General features: G+C 30.8%; 2 protein-coding genes across 6 annotated transcripts in view; both read left to right on the top strand.

Moving 5' to 3' along the window:
• The window catches only part of LOC122271196 (pancreatic lipase-related protein 2), a 31063-nt gene extending 24439 nt beyond the window's left edge, over positions 1 to 6624 (top strand). For all 3 annotated transcript variants that reach the window (XM_043051642.2, XM_043051641.2, XM_043051643.2), the window contains 3 exons: positions 23 to 145; positions 2687 to 2956; positions 6184 to 6624. In XM_043051642.2, coding sequence (XP_042907576.1) covers positions 23 to 145; positions 2687 to 2956; positions 6184 to 6320 — 530 coding nt within the window. In that variant the 3' untranslated portion in view covers positions 6321 to 6624. The remainder of the gene's footprint in view (positions 1 to 22; positions 146 to 2686; positions 2957 to 6183) is intronic.
• Positions 6625 to 12754: 6130 nt separating this feature from the next.
• Positions 12755 to 17950, top strand: LOC107451549 (sulfotransferase ssu-1). 3 transcript variants are annotated; one of them, XM_016067685.4, is made up of 2 exons: positions 12755 to 13064; positions 16418 to 17950. In XM_016067685.4, exon 2 carries the CDS (start codon positions 16440 to 16442, stop codon positions 17385 to 17387), a length of 948 nt encoding a protein of 315 aa, XP_015923171.2. In that variant the 5' UTR covers positions 12755 to 13064; positions 16418 to 16439; the 3' UTR covers positions 17388 to 17950. The 3 variants fall into 3 exon arrangements, with proteins under 3 accessions (XP_015923171.2, XP_042907580.1, XP_015923173.2); XM_043051646.2 differs by having other exon boundaries at positions 12799 to 12940; XM_016067687.4 differs by having other exon boundaries at positions 13027 to 13169.
• The last annotated feature ends 5459 nt before the right edge of the window (positions 17951 to 23409 follow it).

The raw sequence follows: 23409 nt of genomic DNA, 5'->3' as shown, positions 1-23409 counted from the left end.
TATATATTAATTTCTGTTTCAGCCTCTAATTTTGGATTAATAACCCCTCTTGGACATGTAGACTTCTATCCCAATGGTGGAAATATTCAACCAGCGTGTTTCGAATATGCTATCGCCACAGTTCCAAGATTAGATTTGTTTTACGGTAAGTACAATAGAATTAAAATTATTTTTAGTATAAAATAGAAATAAGACATATGTAAAATCCTTACAATTAAAATAAAAATGAAAATATAAATGTGTGTTTGCAAAACAGTACTTTTATTAACTGTAACTATTACTTTACTTACATTTATTTATATTGTGGTTTGAAGGAGGCGTTTCATTTGTTGGTTTAAATTTTGTACTTTTTAGTTGCGATTCCTTTTCAATTTTATAGTGCTTTTCAATTGTGGTGAGGGTTATCTATTTTTGTCTTCTCATTATGGGATCTCGGGGCACTGTTAGTTTTGGTTAAATCTACTAACAACAGAAAGGCTCCGGTATGTTTGCAGGCAGTGTGTGTTCCCTGATGAAGTACTGTTTTGCAAACACCCATTTATATTTTCATTTTTCTTTTAATTGTAGAGATTTTATATATGCCTTACTTCTATTTTATATAATACAAATTTGGTTTCAGCTGCCTCGTGCGCTTTTCCAATTTGGTTTAATGATTTAAAGTTTCAATATGTTTATTTACCTCTAATGTATCAAATTGACTTCGTAAATTGAATTGATTTTAAGATTAAATTATTTTCAGTATTAATTTGAATTTGCATTCAAACATTGAAAAACATTCACATTTTGTGAAGATTAAAAAAAAAAGGCTCATTCCAGTAAGAAATTTAGAACTATAAATGAGTCAACCACCCCCTACTCACTATAACTCACCAGTCCCTTGTACAGCGCTTCCTTTCGAATCGTTTCGCAAACCAAACTCGCTTGGCTTGTTCTCCAAATAGTCGAAATAATAGTCCAGCATTCTTGTTTAACCCCGTATGAACCGTGATTATATACTTGATAGCGTGATTCTGCCTTTACTGCCCATTGCTTCATATGTGAAGCGAGTTTTATTGGTTCCAGTGATCGCACAGCCCTTATCGTAATGCTTTCTCTAGTATTACATCTCGTATTAGTACGTATGCGTACTCTTTACGTATAAACTCGGAGTGTCCAGGACTGGAGAGCCTCTTTCTCCTTCTCTCTCTTTCTCCTTCCCTCTCTTTCTTCTTCAGTCTTTTTCTCCTTACCTCTCTTCAGCCTTCTTCTCCTTCCGCTTCTTTCTCTTTCCCTCTCTTTCTTCTTACCTCTCTTTCTTCTTCGGCTTTTTCTTCTTCCTCTTCTTTCTACTCCCCTCTCTTTCCCCTTCCATCTCTTTCTTCTTCCGCCTCTTTCTCTATCTTTCTTTCGACTCTTCACACCCCTTCATTTTAGTATAATTAATGATGCTTTAAAAATGACAGTAACAGAAATATCAAAAACCGGTCATTTTGACCGGTATTGGCCGTTTTAGGTATATTGTAAATTTACAAGAAAACTAATCAAAATAAATGAGTGAAATTTTTTGTAGATGATGTTTATTAATATTTAGGAAAAGTAAGAAAAAATCAAAGAAATCGGTGAAAACCAAAGAAAAATTGAACGCGTTTCAAATCGTTTTGCGGTCAAAATGACCGGTCCGGCCGTTCTGGTGTTAAGCAATATTCTGCTACATGGGTCAAAACTGTATGGCATTCGTCTATTCGTAATTTATTCTTCCTAATTTATTGAAAGAAATAACGCATACGATAGATATAAACTTTAAATTAATATAGATATTTCGCTTTTTTTTAAAAAAAATTTACTAAATATATCAAAAAGCAAGAACATAAAAGTTCTCCTTTTTAAAAAAAGGACATGCTTATTCTTTTATTGATTAAAAAATAATAATAATGATAATAATTGTAAAGGCAAGAATTTTCCTTTATTATTGTCGATCTATTTTTAAAAAAAAAAGGTAAAGAAAAAATAGTCAAATCCAATATATTAATTTATGCAGAAATAGTGAATGATATATTAAATGTATACTTTTCGTAAAAAGTACACATTCTGTATTTAATGCTAATCATATGAATAAAAGAAAATACACGCAATTAAGATGAAAACATTTACTCAAACATTGATCCTTCTATTTGTTGCCACTGAAAAGAAGCCCGAAAAATTGGATTATTTTGTCCACTCAATACGCCCGATTCTTAAACTTCGCGAGTTATGTTTTTATTTTGTAACTACATACAGCTTACATCTTAAAAATTATTTAAATTTTATTTTTTAATGCAATTGGGTATTCTTGTTTCTAACAGAATAAAATTATTTTAGAATATTATGTATATATATTTCCATAGAAATCGTAATATTAAACAAACGTAAATACTCCTTTGACCGTGAAGTACTCTTTCAAAGTATTCTAAAAGTCGTGAGTGTTTTTTTCCCCCTAAAAGAATTACTAGTTGTTGCCACTATATAACGAAAATATTACATTTTAATTACTAGTATAATTTGTCTTCTTAAAATGTTGTAAATGTATGTGTTTGATAATAGCAAAACGAAAACATTGTAAAATGAAATGCGAACAAATCTTTCAATATATTCTTGAATCTCTTACCAAACTGTCAATTACGTGACTTTCTTTCAATCAGTAATTTCAACAAATTATGATTTTCCATAGGCTTAATGTCATTATTCCCTACGTGCTGCTATCATTGGCAAGCGATTCAGTACTTCAAAGTGTCTATTAATTCCCCAAGCAGCAAATTCATCGGCGCTAGATGTGACAGTTATGAAGATTTTAAGTCAGGGGCATGTCAACGGTGTTGCAGGGACAACTCAACAGATTGCGCTGTTGCAGGAATGGATGCAGAATATTATTATCTCATGGATCAACCCAGAGAAAAAAGAAAATATTATTTCGACACGGAAATCATTTGTCCTTATAACGGTAATGTGCTTATTTTTTTTCATTTATTTGAACCTATTATAAGCATCATTGAACCTATCATGAGCATTATTAGAAATGGATGGATAAGTGCCGATTTTTTAGCATCAGTTACAGTTTGTTACTGATACACATGATCATCAGTTACTTATATCTGATACTTTTTGCATCAGATACCGATCGATTTTAAATTTAGATACTAATTAGAAGAAGGGATTTATAATTATAAGTTACTTAAAGTTAAACTTGTAATTAAACTTGTAAATTATTGTACCTATCATGAGTACATTATTAGAGATGGATGGGTGAGTGCCAATTTTTTTGGTATCGGTTAAAAAATTTTACTGATACACCTGATTGTCAGATGCAAATGCCTAATACGTTTTGCATCAGATAGTGATCAATTTTGAATTTAGAATCAAACTAGTAGAAGGGATTTAAAATTATAAGTTACTCATTGTTAAACTTGTAATTAAAATTATAAATTATTGAAAATACCATGAGTATTATTAGAGATGGATGGGTGAGTGCCATTTTTTTTTCGATATCGGTTACATTTTTTTACTGATACACCTGATTATCAGATACAAATATCTGATACTTTTTTCATCAGATATCGTTTGATCTTAAATTTAGAATTTAACAAGTAGAAGGGGTTTAAAATTATAAGTTACTTTTCGTTAAACCTGTAGTTAAAGTTATAAATTATTGAACCTGATATGGGTGAGTGCCAATTTTTTCGGTATCAGTTATAATTTTTACTGATGCACCTGATTATCAGATACGAATATCTCATACTTTTTGCATCAGATACAGATCGATCTTAAATTTAAAACCTAACTAGTAGCAGAGATTTAAAACTATAAGTTACATATATAGTTAAACTTGTAGTTAAAATTATAAATTATTGAACCTGATATGGGTGAGTGCCAATTTTTTCGGTATCAGTTACAATATTTTACAGATACACCTGATTATCAGATATGAATATCTAATATTTTTTGGATCAGATACCGATCGATCTTAAATTTAGAACCTAACTAGTAGTAAGGCTTTAAAACTATAAGTAATTCTTATACCATGTTTTTAATTGAATCTAGTTTTAATACTTTTTTATTAATTTAAAATGCAAATTTTGTTCTTAAAGTATTACAACATTTGAATATTAAACATAACAGATAATTTGATAAAAATTATGACATATTTAAAATATGTTCATTTTTATTACTCTCAATACAACCAAAAATCGAATAAATTGACACATGCAAAAAGCATATAACTATCAAAAATTCTATTATTGATGACGAATAAAATTAACTTAATCAGTTACTACACAAAATATTTTAGATTGTTTATTTCCTGACAATTTAAATTTCTACTAAAAGGAATATAAATACTTCAGTTGATGATAAAATGTTTTGATAGTCAGATTAAAACTATTCCTTTAAATTGCTTTTAAACAATATTTAAATTAGAAAAATTTAATCAAAGATATTTAACATTTAATTTCATTATATTTAAATTTAATTAATAAATACGATTTTTTAATTAATTTAACATTTGAAACCAATAAATCTTTCGCAATTCGTATCAAGATATTTTTTAGACATTTCGCCTAAAAATTATATTGAAAGCAAACCATTAAAAATATTATATTTTTATTACTTTGGAGTTTCAAGAGAAAAATCATTACATTGATAATAAAGCAAAGGGATAGCGCAAAAAACCTTAATGAAATAATTCAGACCTGTTGTTGGTTCTAAACGATAATCAAAACATTAATAACTCATTTAAATTAATACTACTCGACTCCAGTTTATTAGCTTAATTCTCAAAAAAAGGACTTGTGCGCGTTGTTTACAAGTCTACTAAAGTTACGATTGAAGTACAATGCAACAATTCAAATTTATTCTACTATGTGCAAAGTCTCAAAAGAGCTACACACCTGGCCTCAAGTACTATTAACAAATATTTATTGAGATGCTGCCTTAAGATTGTAACAGTCGTTACAAAGCACTATTTATTTTGATGTTACCATTCAATAAACATGAATGAAAAAATATTGAAATATGAAAAATTATGATGAATGAAAAAGTATTGATAACGGACCACCTACTTTTATTCTGGGTTGTGCAAGTTGTAATCTATGGACAAAAAGATAGTGAAATATCGATTATTTGTCATTATTAAGAATTAGAAGTGTATTGTGAAAATAGAAGATCCCTGCTAGCTTCCATAACCTATGTAAATTTCTTTTCAAAGGATTCAGTTAATTCATCAATCATGTTGTTTTTTCCTGTGTGATAACAATGTTTACTCGTTTTAAGAATATTTAATTTGGAAGGACCCGTGGTGTTTTCATTCTTTTTGGTTTTACTTTTGCTGAGACTTAACGATTCTCCTGACGTATGTTAATTAACGAAAATAGCGTAACGTCATATTCTTAGAACAGCAATTTGAAGGCAATAAAGAATAGATAATAAATAGAACAATCTATAAATAAAATAATAGAATAGATTACAGAAATGGAAGTGAATAGAATCTTAATAATAATAAAAGAAAATGTTGAAATCATCGTCCAATATGTAGTAAATTTTTTTTTTTCTAATGGCAGGGCATAAACAAGAAATAACACAGAAAACAAATGCAGAGACAAAACTCGTCAATAAATAAACTAAACAGAATGACCGAAGTCATTGCCCTAAAAGTTCTCTGGCTGGCCAATAAAGCGACGATTCAGAGCCGGAATGCAATGCAGCACAGCAGCGGAGGTGGGTCCTATTCATGGGCTCTGCCAAGTTGCAGAGCGGACAGTCAGGTGAATTTAGAATACCGATGCTGTGCAAGTGTTCAGCCAGACAGTCGTGGCCTGTTAGGAGTCGAAACTGTGCCACAACTTCACGGCGTGGACCATTAGGGCTATATATATGTAGTAAAGTTCTCTAACGTAGATGGACACTGTATACTCTAGTCTAGAAAGTGTTGCCAATTTCCTGAGCTTTTAAAAAAACGCATGCTTTTTTTTTTGCATGATATCTCCATTTTCAAAGCTACTTTGATAAAGGTAGGTAAATATGACAATGAACCTTTTTAATCGAAAGATTCCAATTATCTTGATATCTGAGTTTCTGTTGCTGCAATTTTTTTGAAAAAGTGTAATTAAACAATATCAGTTGGCTACCAAACATTTCTGATCTAATTTACTTGTTGTTTTTCTTCCTTTTCTTCAGAAAAATATGACTTCAGCATTTTTAAAGACTGTGAAGACAACGAAGACAGAGAAGACAACGAAGACTGTGAAGACAACGAATACACTGAAGACAACGAATACATTGAAGACAACGAAGACAGTGGAAGACGCCGATAACAGGGAAGACAGCGACGAGGGTCCAATTGAAAAAATTGGAGGATTGTTTGGATAATGTATTGTGTTACAGTTTAACATTTTACGGAATGTTACTTTAAGGTCGTCTCAAGTTGGCATAAAGAAGCAAGAGACAGTATTGCAATTAAACTACCCAAGTAGTACCAGAGACATTTCATTAAAAAAAACAATTATTTAAATTTATAAATTTTACCCTTAAATTTACATTTTCATTATTGCATAATGCTACGTTTAATACCGCCTTTAATGCACATTTCAAAAAATAAAATAAAAAATTATTTCAAAAGCTTCTCATTTAAAAGTTTCAAGTTAATTATTAAGTAGGAAAAAATATGAAATCACTTTCAAACTCTAACTAATCATTATAAGCACTGAACACATAGTTTATAACAATATTAATTATTTATAATCAAGATTTCACACAGTTATCAGTAATTCTCGAAGATAATTACTATCGTGATCATTTTTATATTTTTTTGACAAATAAATACAGCGGTACTACAAAATTTTTAGCCTTACTCTAAATTATTTATAAATAAACAAGCACTTGACTCTTTTTTTGTTTTCGTTGCATTATTAGATTTATCAAAAAAAAATGGTAGTAAAACACCAAAAGTGAAATTAACTTAACATAAAATATTTTTCAACCCTTCATATTTAACAAGTACCACAATCACAATTTTCTCAACGAATTTGCACTTAGTACAATATTACTTAATTAACTCATGACGATTCTACTNAGCTTTTTTTAATCGCTACGTGATATCTCCATAATTTTGAATACAACTGTAATCATGATTACACTGATCGATTACAGTAATCAATTACTTTATTTAATTATAATTTTATATATATTTTAATAATTTTATTAGTTTATTCTTAAGACTCGTATAGGGGATAAACTATTTGCCTGTAATTCCTTACCAGGTGAAAAACAGTTCTTGATTATTAACTCCCCAAAAGTATGACTCATAAACCATACAAAATGTGGGCAAAAACCAACTAATTTGATGAGTGGAGGCAGTGGGTTCAATCCCCCTTTGTATATTTCATTCTCTTTTGTGATTTAATGATTTTTAATATTCAAATTAAAAAAATTCTTTGGAATCATTCCAGCACACAATTTTATATGTTTATTTATGAAGTATTTATGAAGGAATCCAACTTGATACCTAGTTTGTTTCGTAACCATTGGCAATCCACCGTAGCTAAGAGTTTCCTACATCGGCTTTGACAGGGTTTGTGCTGCACAGAAATAAGCACTTGAAAACAACTTGGGAACAATCAATAAATCAATCTGGTCTAGCGGTTCCGTTCTTTCGCCAAACACTCAGTAGCGGATTCGAATCCCACTGTACCCTTGTGAAGTCCTTGAATTATGCTATCAGTTAAAGGCTTATAAACTGTACTTTGCGATGAGCACACACAAATAAATAAATCAAATATAGAAACTGAAGACATTATATGTGTCAGAGATCTGATTCGTGTATTACCAACCTATTTCACTATAGCGCATTAACAAAATCGAGCTATTGAGAACTATGGTAAATAATATTAAGGGGGCCCTCCTTTAACATTACACAGCGACATTGCACATCCCTTTTACATTGGAGGGCGGTATTGCCCTCCTCCAAACGCTGCGTGAAACGTGGAGATAGCGGGCTCGAATCCCGCTGTTACCCTGGATGTATCTTCATGCAGTTCTTCTCTGTATTGTGCTACATGTCTTTCGATTTGATAATGGTCTATAATTGTATTTCAACTCACACGCCTAAACATGTATGTTGTTTCTATAAGTCAATAAAATAAATCAACAATAATACATATTTTCTTCTATTGGATACATAAGAAGGGACGTTTTCGTTATCTTCATCTCCATGTAACGCAAATGCGGTTTAGATCTATCAAAAAGTCCTCCGCGGAAGGCAATTTCTTCCAATACTTGATCCAGGAGTTCCCTTGAATTCTGGATTAGGGTTCAAAATTGCAAGACTACGTAGTTGAACATTAGTAGTCATAAACCAGAAAACTGGGTCGGCTGTTCAACGACGGTTATAAAATATAAAATAAAAACCTTCTCAAGAATTGATTTGAGACTTATCAAGAAATTGAAAAATAAAGTAAGAAATAGAGGGAGAATTGTACATCAACCATTTTGAACTTAATCCAGCAAAGAAAGGAGCTCCTGGATCAAGTATTGAGAGAAATTTGCCTTCATGGAGGACTTTTGGATGGAACTAACCCACAGCGTTACATGGAGAGGAAAACCACCCACGGTTAGCCTGGCGGCAAGAAGACTTTATCCCAAGATCCGTCTACCACTGAGGATATTTTACGTCAGCACTGTAGTCAGTGCGTGAGGGAATTTGTATCGACTAGCCATCGCTGGGATTCGAACCCTGTTGACCCTAAGCCACCACAGCTCTAAGAAGCATGTATCAATTTAATTTAATACCTTAAAAAATGTAAGTTGCAAGAAAAAATTGGAATTAATTTCTGTTTCAGTACCTATCCCAAAATAATGGCCAAGCCTTGGCCCCCAAGAAACTTAGAAAAACATTGCTCCTCTGAAATCGATCAGAAGGGTAGTTACCCAAAGCCACCAACAGGCAAAGTACTACATGCTTGTTTTTAAAATTTAGTGGTTTAAAAAAATAGTAGGCACTGTTACGAAAATATCCCCAATAAACTGAACGATAACTGGGGCAAATAATCAATATTATCAGGGTGCATAGAATTATTAAAATTGTATCTCAAATAAAATCATTAGATCTCGAGTTATTCAGGGTAGTCATTTTTTATGTGCATTAATACATTAAGTAAAATTTTCCTTTTACCCGTCCATAATACATTAAACTTATCTCGAAAAATATATAAATGTTGAAAATAGAGAAACATGAAAGAAAGTATTTTTTCCTCCGACTTAAATAAGATTTTTAATTCACTAAGAATTATGACGCAATTTGAAACAGTTATTTAGAAAAATATTCGTGGAATATATTAAAATTAGAATATTTTAGAGAAGAAAAAAAAGGAAGAAAAATGTTAAGTGCTTTCATTATGATGAAATATCTCTTCTTTAAGAAATTAATCTAGAGAGTATTATGGTAAAATCACCTTCTTTTGTTCTACTGTCTCAGTTGAACACTTTTTTCTCACCTGAAAATAAATTTCTCAAATTTCGCTTTTTTAAATATTGCGTTGAGTGTAACGTATTCATATGAGGTTTTTTAACGAGTTAGTTTATTAGTGCTTCCTCGTTAGAATTAACAGTTTATGACATCGTATCTAAGATGGGTGTTTTTTTGAGCAAATAAAGATTGTTGCAATGAGAGTTACTTTTTGAAGTAAAAGGAATGAAAAAGAATCAAGTAATACTTCCTGAAATAACTATTTTTAAAAAAAGTTAATAAATTAAATAGAAGGTAATTTAAGAAGAAAAAAATTAAAATCTTTAGATAAGAGACTTTTTAATTCGGCCGTGATTAAATTATGTACTTAATAAATTGAGATAAGTAAAAGTAATTTTAAGAGAGCTTGGAAAAATTCAATTCCTTAATATGGTATCCCTATAAAATTCACAATTTCATTTCGTTGCTATTATGTACTGTGAAAACTGATATCATTATTTAAAGGATCATGATTTGAACATAGACCCAAGCAATCAAAATAGTTGCGGAAGTAGAACTAATCTACATTTTTGTAGCATTTATAATGTACCAGAAGGGTTTTCTGAATGTCTCTGATGCTTTTTTATTTACTCCACTAAAAATCAAAGCTTTTATGCAATATACAATTACAACCTTTCACCTACGTATCTCAAAAGTCATAAAAACAGTTTTATTCCTGTAAAAAGGTGTGCTGCCATCTATTTGTTAGATTGTAAACTAAGATATTGGAATTTATAAGGTTCAGGATTAAACTGATTTATTGAAATCTATAATCTACAATCTACAGGACTCTTAACTAACTATTCTTAAGAATATAAATAATTAAGAATTAACAGTATAATTAAGAATAAGTCTGTAATAAATGGATTTCTTCAGATGATACTTCTTACAAGACATTATGGCACTTCTCAAAACGTGAAAACAACAATACAGCTAGTTTTCAATACAATACAGCTAGTTCTACTAATACTTACCTTATATACATTAACTGTTCACTGTCTATGCAACAATACCGTTTTAATGAAAAAATTAACAATATAATCATTCTTTCATTGAATTTTAGTACCAGACTATCTTAAACACTGAATATATGGGAAAAACTAAGAGCTTTTTTTAATCGCTACGTGATTTGAACTATTCAGTATTTCATGTGTCATTTTGTTGAAAACATTTTACAAAAATACAAGAAAATACTTTAATGTATTTTTAAGTTATTTTAAAGATAGATAAATACTTTTTAAATATTTACTTAATGCATTTTCCGTTGAAAGAAATTTTACAATTTTCTTTAAATAAAATAATATCGTTGGTCCCATTGATACATTTTAACACGTATCAAAACACTAAACATTTTTTAGTAACTCTTTCACACAGTAAAATAAAGGATGCTCCGTAAATACCACTCTTAATGCGTATTTTAAAAATTTCATTCAATTGTAAAAACAAATAAGTATACACATTTTGATTCTCCAATTAATAGTTAAGAGAAGAAGAAACAAAAACTCGAATTAAATCTTACAAATCACTGTAGAAAGGGAAAGTAAAATACAATGAAACAGGTTTAATTGTGAGAGGAAACAAAGAGTAGTTAAAAAATTATTAATAGAAACACCTTCAAGTTTCAACCTCTAACTAAACCTGTCTTGATGAATATTACCTGCACGTTCCAGTACTGTGATTTGTCCGATTTCCATAGCGTTTTTCTTCCTTGTTTGATGTTAATTTGAGTTCCCAATTGGAAAACATTTTTGTTTTAATACTTGATAAAGTTTTAAAAATAAATATAAGAGGGTGGCCTATACGATACTCATTGTTCCATTGAATATTTTGTACTTCTATTTTTGAATTTTATTTTGAATTTCTTGTATTTTGTACATCTGGAATCTGATTTGAAAAACTTAGTTTTTATCATAGTTAACACCATGAATACTCAAACGTTGCCCTTTTGATAGAAACAAAAAATTTTGCATAATATTCATAAGAAACTAATTCTTGTGATTAAAAAGATTTATAAATTTACTCTCAAAATTTCAATGTGAACTAATTTGAAACTTAATTGCAATTAGGTCTTAAAGTTTAAACCTGCATTAAGCTCCAAACTTTTAAGAACTGCCAAATTAAATTAACTCTTATTATGTATACAAAGGCTGGACAAATAATGGAAACACTTCTGTACAAATAAATTTTTTGAATATTTCTCCAAAAATACGTAATGAATTATTTTATAACTTCAGAAGTGCGATCATGCGATTTCTCATACATATGAAAGCTGTTTAAAGCTTTTAAGAGTTCGAAGCACCGACAATAAATTACAAATGGAAAATGTTTTCCAACACCCTATGCCAAAAAATGTAGAAATAGATTTTTAGCTTGTAACAGTTATTTTGGTTATTATATGCAATAATTTCACATAATTTCGTAATCCTAGCTTAAATATTTATTGAAATATGAATAATGGAGATGGAGAAAAAATGAAATATGGATAAAAAAAAAATTTATTTGCGATAACTTTAAAAATATTCGATAAATTTAAACAAAATTTTTAGAGCAATATACAATCATAATTTGTTTTTTTAAATGTTAGAAAAATTCTCTTGTAACTGCGCAAGATATGAGTGATTAAAGTTTTTTTTTTATATATATAGTGCGCATGTGCAGGAAAAATTTTAAAGCAAATTTCTTATTATTGTAATTAATTGTGTTAGGCAACAAATAAAAAAAAAATTCTAATATCTTAAAAATTTAAAAGGCTTCAAGCAACTTTCTAAATAGTTTTCGTACTTTTTAAAAGAATGCTCAAAATGATAAGGGATTTTCTACATATTTAATTTTGTACTATCAAACAAGATTTATTAAAAATAACACCGGCATTGTTGTGAATCATTTCCATAAAAACAACTTTCTTTTTCGCATGTTTTCTTTCCTCATTAAATCTCATTTTGAAGTATAAACGTTTATTGAAGTATTATCATTGGTTATTAAATTCTGTCTTGTGATACAAAATAATATTTGTAGAAAAACCCTTATCATTTTGATTTTTCTTTTAAGAAGTACAAAAACTATTTTGAATACTGCTTGAAACTTTTGAAATTTTTAATATATATTCAAATCGGACTTTTTTCATTAGTTTCCAAATACGATTCACTACAAAATTAAGGAAAAAAACTTTTCCAGCGCATGCGCAGTATTAAAGAACAACTTTAATTATTCATATCTTAATCCAATTTTTCCCATTCCGATCCGATTAATCCGATTTTTCCCGTTCATACGGGGAAATCATATCGCCCGTGATTGTGTGTGAACTTTCAGAATACTCATATCAGCATTCATTAGTTAATCAATTTATGAATGTCCCCCTTCATTTAAAATAATTATTCGTTTGCATTACGCAACGTGGCGGCTCCGGAAAAATAAAACTGAGGTCACGTGAAGGTTTGTGCACTGAAATTTGTTTCTCCTATCTCCTTAACTGTATGTGAACGTCTGATTAAACAATTGCCGAATTATTCGTTTTGATTGTATTTCGTTGTAATAGCTGCATAATGCCTGATTGAAAGTTCGTATTTTATTTTTAACTCTATTTAATTTATAATATAATCATTGTTTGTGATATATAGCTTCATGCACTACAAGTAGGGGGAGATTGAATTCTTGATTGAAGGTTTAAGTTTCATTTTTAATTATTTATTTTTCATTTTATCGCGTGGTTAGTGGATTTATTCGCGCACATCTGTTTTTCTGGCTTTATTATTGCTACTATAGTATTTCTGTTTATATGACTTTACTTTTGCTACTATGCTTAGTTTATGTGCCTTTATTTTTGTTATTATAGTATGAGTGTTTGTTTGGTTTTATTTTTTTACTGTGTCTCTTTATGTGACTTTATTTTTGTTACTGTAGTATGACTGTTTATATGGTTTTATTTTTTTTACTGTATGACTGTTTGTGTGACTTTTTTTCACTATAGTATGACTGTTTAAGTGGCTTCATTTTTGTTACTATGGTATGACTTGTGTGGCTTTATTTTTATTACTATAATGCTGTTTCCAAAGTTGTCCCGAGAGTTCTCAGTAAGGATGACTTGGGTTCTAAGACTTAGAATCTAATCAGTAATAATTATATTTAAATCAAATCAAGAATTCATAATTTATTCAGTATTTCGGTAGTTTATATGATATTTCTGTAAAACGTCAATGTAAAAAAATAAGTAGAAAAATTTTTAAAAAATTGAGATCGCCGAAAGGCGATCACAGGTTACCCATTCGTAAAATGGGTAACCCTCTTTTATTTGTGATATTCACCTGAATTAGTGGTGAAAACGATCCAGTTTGAACAGTAGGCTAGAATTTCTGATTCTTAATTAAAACAATATTAGCAAATATATCGTTCAAATAATGAAATTCTCTTTTATTTACAACTAAAGAAGTATTTATGGGATCTCTCTGGTCCCATATCTCAAAAATAAACTCACCAACTTAATGCATAACAAAATTAAAAGTGAAAAAAAGAAATTATCAAACAGCCGCGGTCGCCATAGCAGCGCATGCGCACTATTTACTATTACTCTTGAACACAGTTGAAAAGTGTGACGACGTCTAAATAAGGTGCGCACGCCATCAAACCCAAAACAACACCCATTTTCCTTATGGGTAAAAAAAAAAAGAAAGAAATTTCAATACCAATGTTGTGAATAGATTATGTTAAGGATATTTAATTATGAAAATTTCAAGAATTTAGAGTTATATTTCACTGATTACTATTCTCTGCGTTTATAACAGAGTTGTCTTTTTTTTTCTCTTTTTCCTTTTTTTGAAAATCATAATTAATTATTTTTAGCTCATGCATTCATCAAAAACAAATTCATAATTTAAAATATTTCTCTGTTTTCGCATTAAATATTTTCAAAACAACTGATAGCCCCTTTTTTTGTTCAGCATATTTACGCCTACTCATAAACTTTTTTCTATATATAAATTTATATATATTTTGTATACAGCTTTATATATTTTCTACCTAATGTTTCATATAATGCTTTATATATTTTCTTTCTAATACACCAAAAACAAACTCATAACTAGACTAGATATACTACAAGGACTACAAGTTTAACTTTTGAGCATAAACCTAAATTATGATTATTAATGATAAAACAATTAAAAAATCTTCATTCATCAGATATCCTTTTACTCCGTAGCTCATTCAGTATCTTTATAATCTAAAGTAAATATATTCTAAAACTGATCAGTCTTAGAATAGAACACGGTAATAGAATTTAATTTTTAAAAAAAGGTTGCATTCTAAAAAGCAGAACTAATGAAGAGACTATTTCGATTAAGAGAAACGTAAAAAATCGCCCTACTATTATTGTAGCCAATAATACTTAATTAATCTTAGTAATAGGTTCTAATTGAAACAAACTACTAGAAAGCAAATTTAATGGATAAACCGTACAAATTTGCTAAGGAAAAAGAAATCGATATATTATTATTGAACTACTTCTAAGGCATTGTAGAAGGAATCTAAAACAGTAAGGATTTAACTCATTATATTTTAATTTTATTGAAAAGGTAAGTATAAATGTTAAATAAACCTTATTTTAATTGCAATATATGTTGTATTCCTATGTTACTTTTGATAGATTGCACAGTGCAATCATTTTAAAAGAAGAAAGCTACAGTGTGAAAATATTAATTTCGTAATAAAGATATTATTTCTATACTGGTTCAACGATAACTAAAATCGAAAATAAATAAAGCCACCTAACGCAAAGGCTTTCATATATTTGTGTTTTTTTTTCACGTTGTTTAACTTTGTTCGTGTGTATACAATTCAAAGTGAACCTTTATCTTCACTTGGACTTAATTAATACGTATCAAAAATTTGAAAAAAAATTCTGTGAATGACTTGTACGGTCTACTGGGGGAAAAAATATGATGGATTTTTAAAATGTTCCTGTATTTCCTTAACTAATGAAATATGCGGTCACCAGTATTCTGTGCATTCTTCGAATAACTATGCACACCTTAAAAATATTTATAACTGTAACGTTAGCAATGTGAAAACTTTGAAACGTTGAACTTTGCAATACATTTCAAAAGAGTAAATAATTATTAATAAAATATGTGCAGCTGGGTTATCTTTTTTATAACATAAAAATTTATAATTTTTGATTTATGTAAGGTTTACAAAAAAAGATTTTTTTTTAAAAAGACTTGTTTGTAAATAATATCTTTATCATGATCGATAATACTTCAGGACAATCCACTTATCACGATGCTTATCTCTCAGTCCAAGGAACCTCTGCTCCTTCTAACAACAATTTAAAAAAACGGTTAATTGATACAGTAGAGATAAATATAATGAAAGAATAATAATTCTCAGTGATTTACACTTTTAAAGTTGAATTTTTATACTTCATTTTATTAAAAATTATAAAATTAAGGTAGAATTGCGTGTACATATGTTAGTGATTTAAACTTTTTTTTTCCCATTTTTATAGAAACAAAATTCTCTAATGAATTCCGTATTTTCATATTATAGTTCTCTTATTCATAAAAACCGTTTTTGATATGTTTTTATTTAAATCTAACTTGTATTAATTCTGTCATATGATACAAAGAAGAAATCTGCATTTACAATTTTTCGTATTTATTCTTCTATTACATGAAAAGGATCAACTATGCAGGTCATCCAGGTCATGCATTTTATACAACATGATTCGAACTACGACGTCATGTAATAAAGTTCAAGAAGTTTGATAATATGGTTTATCTTAACACCATATTAAGGTTAAATAAATTTGAACTATGCTCCAATGGGCTCCATAATTTCTAACTGCATTGCTGAAATATACTGAAAACTTTTGTCAGTTTCATCATTTTTCATTTCAATCCTTTTCTTCTTTTTCAGTCATTCCGGATTAGAGGTAAAGATGGCGAAAATGACAAAAGCACCGTTATATAGTCGAATGGATGGAATTATTTATCCTTCTATGTTTTCTCCAACATGTTTTAAAGAAGCGCTGAACTACAAAGCTCAACCTAATGACACCTTTATTGTCACTTATCCTAAATGCGGCACAACTTGGATGCAGCATATACTCATGTATATTTTCCGCAAGGGAGAAGAATTGGAAAATATGGCGGAATTCATCAAATATTGCCCATTCATCGACGTGTGTGGACTTGAAAGCATTCAAAAAATGAAGAAACCCGGATGTATTAAAACGCATCTGCCTTACAACCATCTCTCATTGTCCCCTGAAGCAAAGTATATATTTGTTGCTCGGAATCCAAAAGATTGCTGTGTGTCCTTTTATCATCACGCGCGGAATCATCCAGGCTTCGGATACTGGGATGGCAATTTTAATGATTTTTTTGAGCTTTTTATGGATGGGGAATTGGAGTATAATGATTATTTTGATCATTTACTCTCTTGGTATCCCCATCGTAATGATCCGAACGTCTTTTATACAACGTATGAAGAGATGAAAAAAGATATTAGGGGCGTTGTTGTGTCTGTTTCGAAATTTTTGGGGCAAGAATACGCTGAAGCAATTGAGAAAGACAACTCTGTTCTCAACAATATCATTCTGTTCAGTAGCTTTGAATACATGCAAAAACACTACAGCAGGCCGAGCCTTACCGAAATGAAAGAATTGAATACTGAAACTTACTCTGGAATTAAATACGTTGCAGAGTTCGTGGCCAGTTTGGATGTACCATCTAAAATTGTTAAAGGAAATAACGTTAGAAAGGGAATAGTCGGAGATTGGAAAAACGTTTTAAATAATGAACAAAACCAAAGACTAACAGAGAAGTTTTTTGATAAAACAAAAGACACAGACATTAGTAATTGGTTCTCGCAAGCAATAATATAGAAAACAATTAGTAGTTTACGTAAATAAGATTCGACACATTTATGTGAATTAAAATAATTGTAAATAGGTTGTATTATTGTTAACTGTTTCTGTGACAACCAAAACCTTATCCGTAAATAATCAAACATCTCTTTGTTTATCTCTATTAGACGATCCTGTTTATCTCAAATACTTCTTTATTTGATTTGAAGATACTCTGATTTTATTCCTGAAATACAAAATATTCTTGATAAACACCAAAGTGATAATTTTGTACATTTTTAGTACCTTCACAAAATCACTTGACACTGAATGCTGAACTCATAGTAATATCTCACTAAATGTTTAGTCCAAACACAACCGGGACCATCCCTGTCATTTTCTAATTCAAAGGAAAAAAATATTAAAAATGGGACAGTCGTGTTGAAAATGGGACAATCATGTTCTTCATGAGATCTAATATAAATGACTCAAAAGTGTCACGTGCTAATTTCTGCGACAATCTGTCCTAAAGACAAACAAGCGATGATGCATGCAGAAAATCACCTCTTGTAAAACTCAATAAACAAGTTTTTCTTAAATGATATGTTATTAGTATTTGACTGAATATTTCAATGTTTTTTTACGCAAAAAAATATGCATATCTTGCCTATAAAATATTTGGAAAAGTGAACATTTTTTTTAAGTAACTAAGACATAGGAAGATTTAGTGTAAAACTGAAATTACTTAAAAATTTTACATACTGCTGCAAATTTTATATATTGCAAACATTATTTTAAAAAAAATAAGTAATGTATTTACGGAATATAATTCACAGTTATAAATTGAAATTGTAAATATTAAAAATTTTATTTAATTTCTAATGTTAAATTTAGCCAGTACTTATAAAATTTACTGGCTGAAAGTGTATCATTGAAACTTTTCTGAGCTTTATTGAGCATCATTATAGTTCAACATTATCCAAAATTTATTAGGGTCTAGATAGCCTGGCTGGTAGTGTGTTGGGTCCATGTCCCGAATTCTATCCCCGTGGGCTGAAAGCTTCCCATGTACAAAATGGTGACTAGTGCAAGGTAAATCTGTCGGAGTGACAAAGTCCGGCAAGTTCCCATAACAAATCAATACCTCTAAGGGTATTGGATTGTAGATTGATCGTGCTCTGGTTTAGGTCAAAATTACGATTTGCTGATGGATGGTGAGTGAATGTTTCCCCCTATAAAACAGGATGTGACGCATGAACGTTGTCTTCAGATTATCCTCAAGGATGTTTCCCAGACTGTCGCCAGTAGCCCATTGTGCAGCTCCAGTTATACGTCAATAAAAAAAGTACGAAGAACCCAAAATTTATTTAAGGGCATGATATTCGTAATTGTTCATAGGAGCAGAGGTTCTTCATTAATTCAGAGTATAATTCGTGACCTCTATCGTAATTCTGGAATACATTCGCTTCTAAAACACTAGTTGGTTTTATCAAAGTTAGTAAAGAGCCTTAATGCGTGATTGAAAAATGTATTAAAACGCTTGATTGGAATATGACAAACTTCATGTTACTGTAATCGAGATAAAACTGCTGCCTTCCATCTGGTCAACTGAAAGGGTAAGTTGTATCCAAACGATGAAAATAGTAACGTATACATGCTTTTATTTTTTTTATTAATTTTATACAATAAATCTTCGGGATTCTATGGTGTATAAAAGATTTGCTTATAATTCATCTCCAGGTGAAAAACAATATTTGACAATTAACTCCCCGATTTCCTGCGATTTTCGCTATTCAAATGAAGAGGTTTTGAAAAACCATTTCAACACACAATTCTACACGTTTATCAATAAATGAAAAGTGGTTGCTGTTTCTGATGCCACGTGCCAATACCAACTAGCCTGCTTTTTATAACAAAGCGAATTTAATGCATAAGGTGAGTTTCTTGTTTCTCAGTGGTGCCATCTATTACCAAGAATGCGAGTTCAGCTACACACACGCGGCACAACCCATTTTAGAGGGGGCAACCATTCATTCATCCACGGATCGTTATTTTGACCTGAACCAGAGAATGATCAATCTCCAATTCAGTACAGAGGTATTTATTTGTTATGGGAATTTGGAGGACTTTGTGACCCGACAGATTTAAAGTGTCGATTCAACTTTAAATCTATTCAGCTTTTCAACTATTCAACTTTTACTACGTGGTGAATCTTCGGCCGGTGAGGATCAAACTCACGACCGACCTCTTGGATATGAGCCCAACGCCCTATCAATCAGGATATTCCAGCCTAATAAATAAAAGGTTTAGGTGGGGAGCGAATTCGCTACCTCGTGTGTTTCCCCTGTAGCAACGGAATTTCTTAAATAAGCTTCGACAGAGCCTGTGATGCACATAAATATGCATCAGAAAATGTATTGGAGCAGTCAATATAAAACAAATCTACTAATTAACTTTTCAAAGTGCTCGTTGTAATGAAATTTCGGAAACCCTAGTTTCAAACTGTTTTCCATCTCTTCATGCTACCAACCGATTTTAAGCAAGTTTTTTGGCAATGTGTCTTTTAAAAACGGGGACAGTGTGCCATGCCATTAAACCCTATATTCAGTTCCTTTAAAAACAGAACTACTGATCGAAACTTTTATGATAGATCTCGTTGCTTTCAACCGAATCAAATCTAGAAAAAGTATCAGCGTGGAGGAAACTGATTCGAATCCCCCCTCCGGTCACACTGGATGCATTCTTGTGATGCATAGTGCAGCTTTGAGGAGAACTCGTTCAGAGTAAAAGTCTGGGACTGTCTGCTGCTATGGTAACAAGCGAGAGCACATGTCTAATGGAGTTGCAATGGAAGAATGAAGGTGTCGATTGACTTACTCACGCCGACCTATGCCAAAATTAAGACAAAACTGTTCACCCCTGTTCGAAGTGACTTTTCCTTGTAACCATAGTGTCCGTCACGACGCGAGACTGATGTCTGGAGGAGTTCTCCTGAAAGCCGCAGTATAGGTACATCTCTAAATTAAGCTATACTTTGTTTATTGATTCACAGAGCTATGCAGGCTTGTGTGCTCAATAACAAAGTACTGCTTATAAGCCTTTGTCAAATTGAAGATAGCACATTTCAGAGAAAGACACCACGCAGAAATATCCAGGGCTATAGTGAGATCCGAACCCGCTACTGAGCGTTTGGCGAACGATAAAGCTCTTCCAGAAAGGCCCCACTGTACTTTATAATGAGCACACATACTTGCTTGTATACTTGTTACAATAAATCAACAAGTAGTAATACTTTATTTACGTCACACTAGAGCAGCACATTTGGCGTCGGTCTGAGAAACATCCCTGTAGATGGCCCAAATCCATGACATCAAAATTTTGATCCTCTGAAGGCTCCTACCCTTTAGTAGCCCGACTACTCGAACTGGAAGTCAAGCACTTTACGGTAGAACAGTTTAACGAAGACTGGTAATGCACATGCTCGGTCCCTTTGAAGGCTGATCAAAGTGGTCACCCACCATTAATGGTCACTGCCAGTGATGTTTGACATCGGTAATCTTCTAAGAACCGTGTCTTGCGATCAGTCCTATCTTAAACTAAATCAAATAAAGAAACCGAAAATATTACATGTAATTGCATGTGTATAGATAATGGTAAGTCAGAGCGGGCTTCACCTGTTCATACGAAGATATTTTCGCTCATAAAAATGTAAGTACATTTATCAGTTTAATTTTATGTGACTATTTGACAAAGGTTTGTAAGCCGTATTTATATATTGAGCACACAAACCTTCAGATATATGTGTACCAATAAATAAAATAAAATGGCAGACATAAATACTGAGCTGTAAGCGAAAGCAAAGAGCTCGTCGCACTCACTACAAATCTACAAAATGGTAGACATTATTTTCTATTGGATGCGTATGAAGGTACTTTAGTTTATAAAAATGTAAGTACGTTTCTTACTTTATCCAATATGTAATTTTATGTGACACTTAACAGTTTTTATTAGTTTTAATTTCAAACATCCACATATGTAAAATGCAATATCCGGTTGTTTTGTATTTTATTCTCATTTATAAAATCATGCATACCTTTTACTTTTCTTATTTATATTTGTTTGTAAGGAATACATTGCATAAGCTGTTGTCTAAATTGCATTTAAATTAAATTAAAAGATTGCAAAATTATAGAATGCTTTGAATAAATAAGCTATTTGTAAATTTCAGACTGAAATATTTAATTATGATAATTAAGGCTATGACTCATAAACGGAAATGTAAAATAATTTCAAATAATAAAAAACGATGCATGCAAAATAATTTTAGGTCATTACGAGTATAAACCTCCCTTGTTAAATTTTAATCTCTTTGCAAAATCATTTGACATTTTTAAGAATAGAACAATTCAGAAAATATTTTTGTAACTCAACCTTTTCTTATCGATTTCCGTGTCTAAAAATAGAAGAAAAAAAACAGTGGTTTTTCTTATACTATATAGTCAGAAAATATGCCGGCCAGGTTGTCGAGTGGTTAGCGTGTCTGACTGCGGAGTCAGTGGTCGCGGGTTCGAATCCCGCTCTGGGCATGGATGTTTCTCTCTTTGTGTTGTCTTCTGTTGTGTGAATGAGTGAATGTGGCCCACCCTATGAACGGGTTTGTGGCAGTATGGCGTGGGTAACGTTGCTCGCCTCCGTGACTTTGGCTCACAGGTACCCACTGGGTAACGCTAAATGAGTAACAATTCCAGCATCTTCTATGGCGAAGAACAAAAAGTTCAGTGCCTGCCGTTATGGAAGAAAAAAAATAGTCAGAAAATATCTTAACCCTGGGAAACATTAATCACAAAATTTATAATGAAATAAACAAGTTTTTTCTTACAAAAATGTTCTTAAAATGTATAGTAAAATGCTGATTAATTTTCACATTTACTTCAATTTTAAATAATTTACAATTTTAAATATTTGAATATGTTTGCCATGGTTGTAGACATATTTTGAATTAAGACCAGGAAAGTTTAATTTCTACCAAGATCAAAATGTAACATAGAGTAATTTTAATTCAAAGTATAAGGGCTTTTTTAGAGTTTAACAAAAGTTTTTATATGCACTTCCGCAACGAAGAAACTTGATATCAGCTATGAAATAAGGAATATTAAATGCCTTTCGTAATTATATTTTGTTTCTAAAAAAAATCGATGCTTTGTTATTGAGCTATAATCGAATTTGATAAATCTAGTTGAGCTATAGCTGTTCTGTACTTAGCTAGTTTAGTGTATGTAACTGTTTTGGATATTGCTGGTTTAGTTAGTAATAGCCATTTTGTATTTAACTATAGTTTAGTTACAGACTCTCTTGTACTCTTAATCTTTGGACACATATGGAACACCGGTGTTCCTTTTCGATATGTATTTTCTGACTCTCTAATCTATATATATAAAAGAAAGTCGTGTTAGTTACTTCACTTATAACTCAAGAACGGCTGAACCGATTTAGCTGAAAATTGGCAGGGAGGTAGTTTAGAGCCAGGAGAAGGACATAGGATACTTTTTATCCCGTGCGATAAACCGTTCCAGCGATATCAGTGAAAGTCGAAATGGAATTTTCTGATTGGTTAAAAGCTAGCCATTGTTTTAAATTTTGCTATAAACGATTCAATTTTCAAATATCTTGAAGATAACAACAGTGATATTTTCTATCTTATAACTCTATTCATTTAGAAAAGTAAATTAAAGTAAATTGCATATACTTTAATTTNTCGTATAGCAGCACTTATTGCAGCGCGTGGTGGCTGCACCAAATACTGATTTCGGACGCTTAATTTGTTTCTTTTGTTTTGAAAATTTCATCATTTATTTGTATCAGTACAAGTCGTTTCTGCATTAAATTTCATTTGATTCTGATGATTCTTTCATGGTGTTGCATTTTCTACAAACAGCAGTTTAGGTTTCGATAGAGCCTGTGATGTACATAAATATGCATCAGAAAATATATTGCAGCAGTCAATAAAACAAATCTACTAATTAACTTTTCAAAGCGCTCGATATAATGAAATTTCGGAAAC

Source organism: Parasteatoda tepidariorum, chromosome 5, assembly GCF_043381705.1.
Source record: "Parasteatoda tepidariorum isolate YZ-2023 chromosome 5, CAS_Ptep_4.0, whole genome shotgun sequence".
NCBI classification, from domain to species: domain Eukaryota; kingdom Metazoa; phylum Arthropoda; class Arachnida; order Araneae; family Theridiidae; genus Parasteatoda; species Parasteatoda tepidariorum.
Note: the sequence above shows the minus strand (reverse complement) of the source record. Positions and strands in the feature narration are given on the sequence as shown.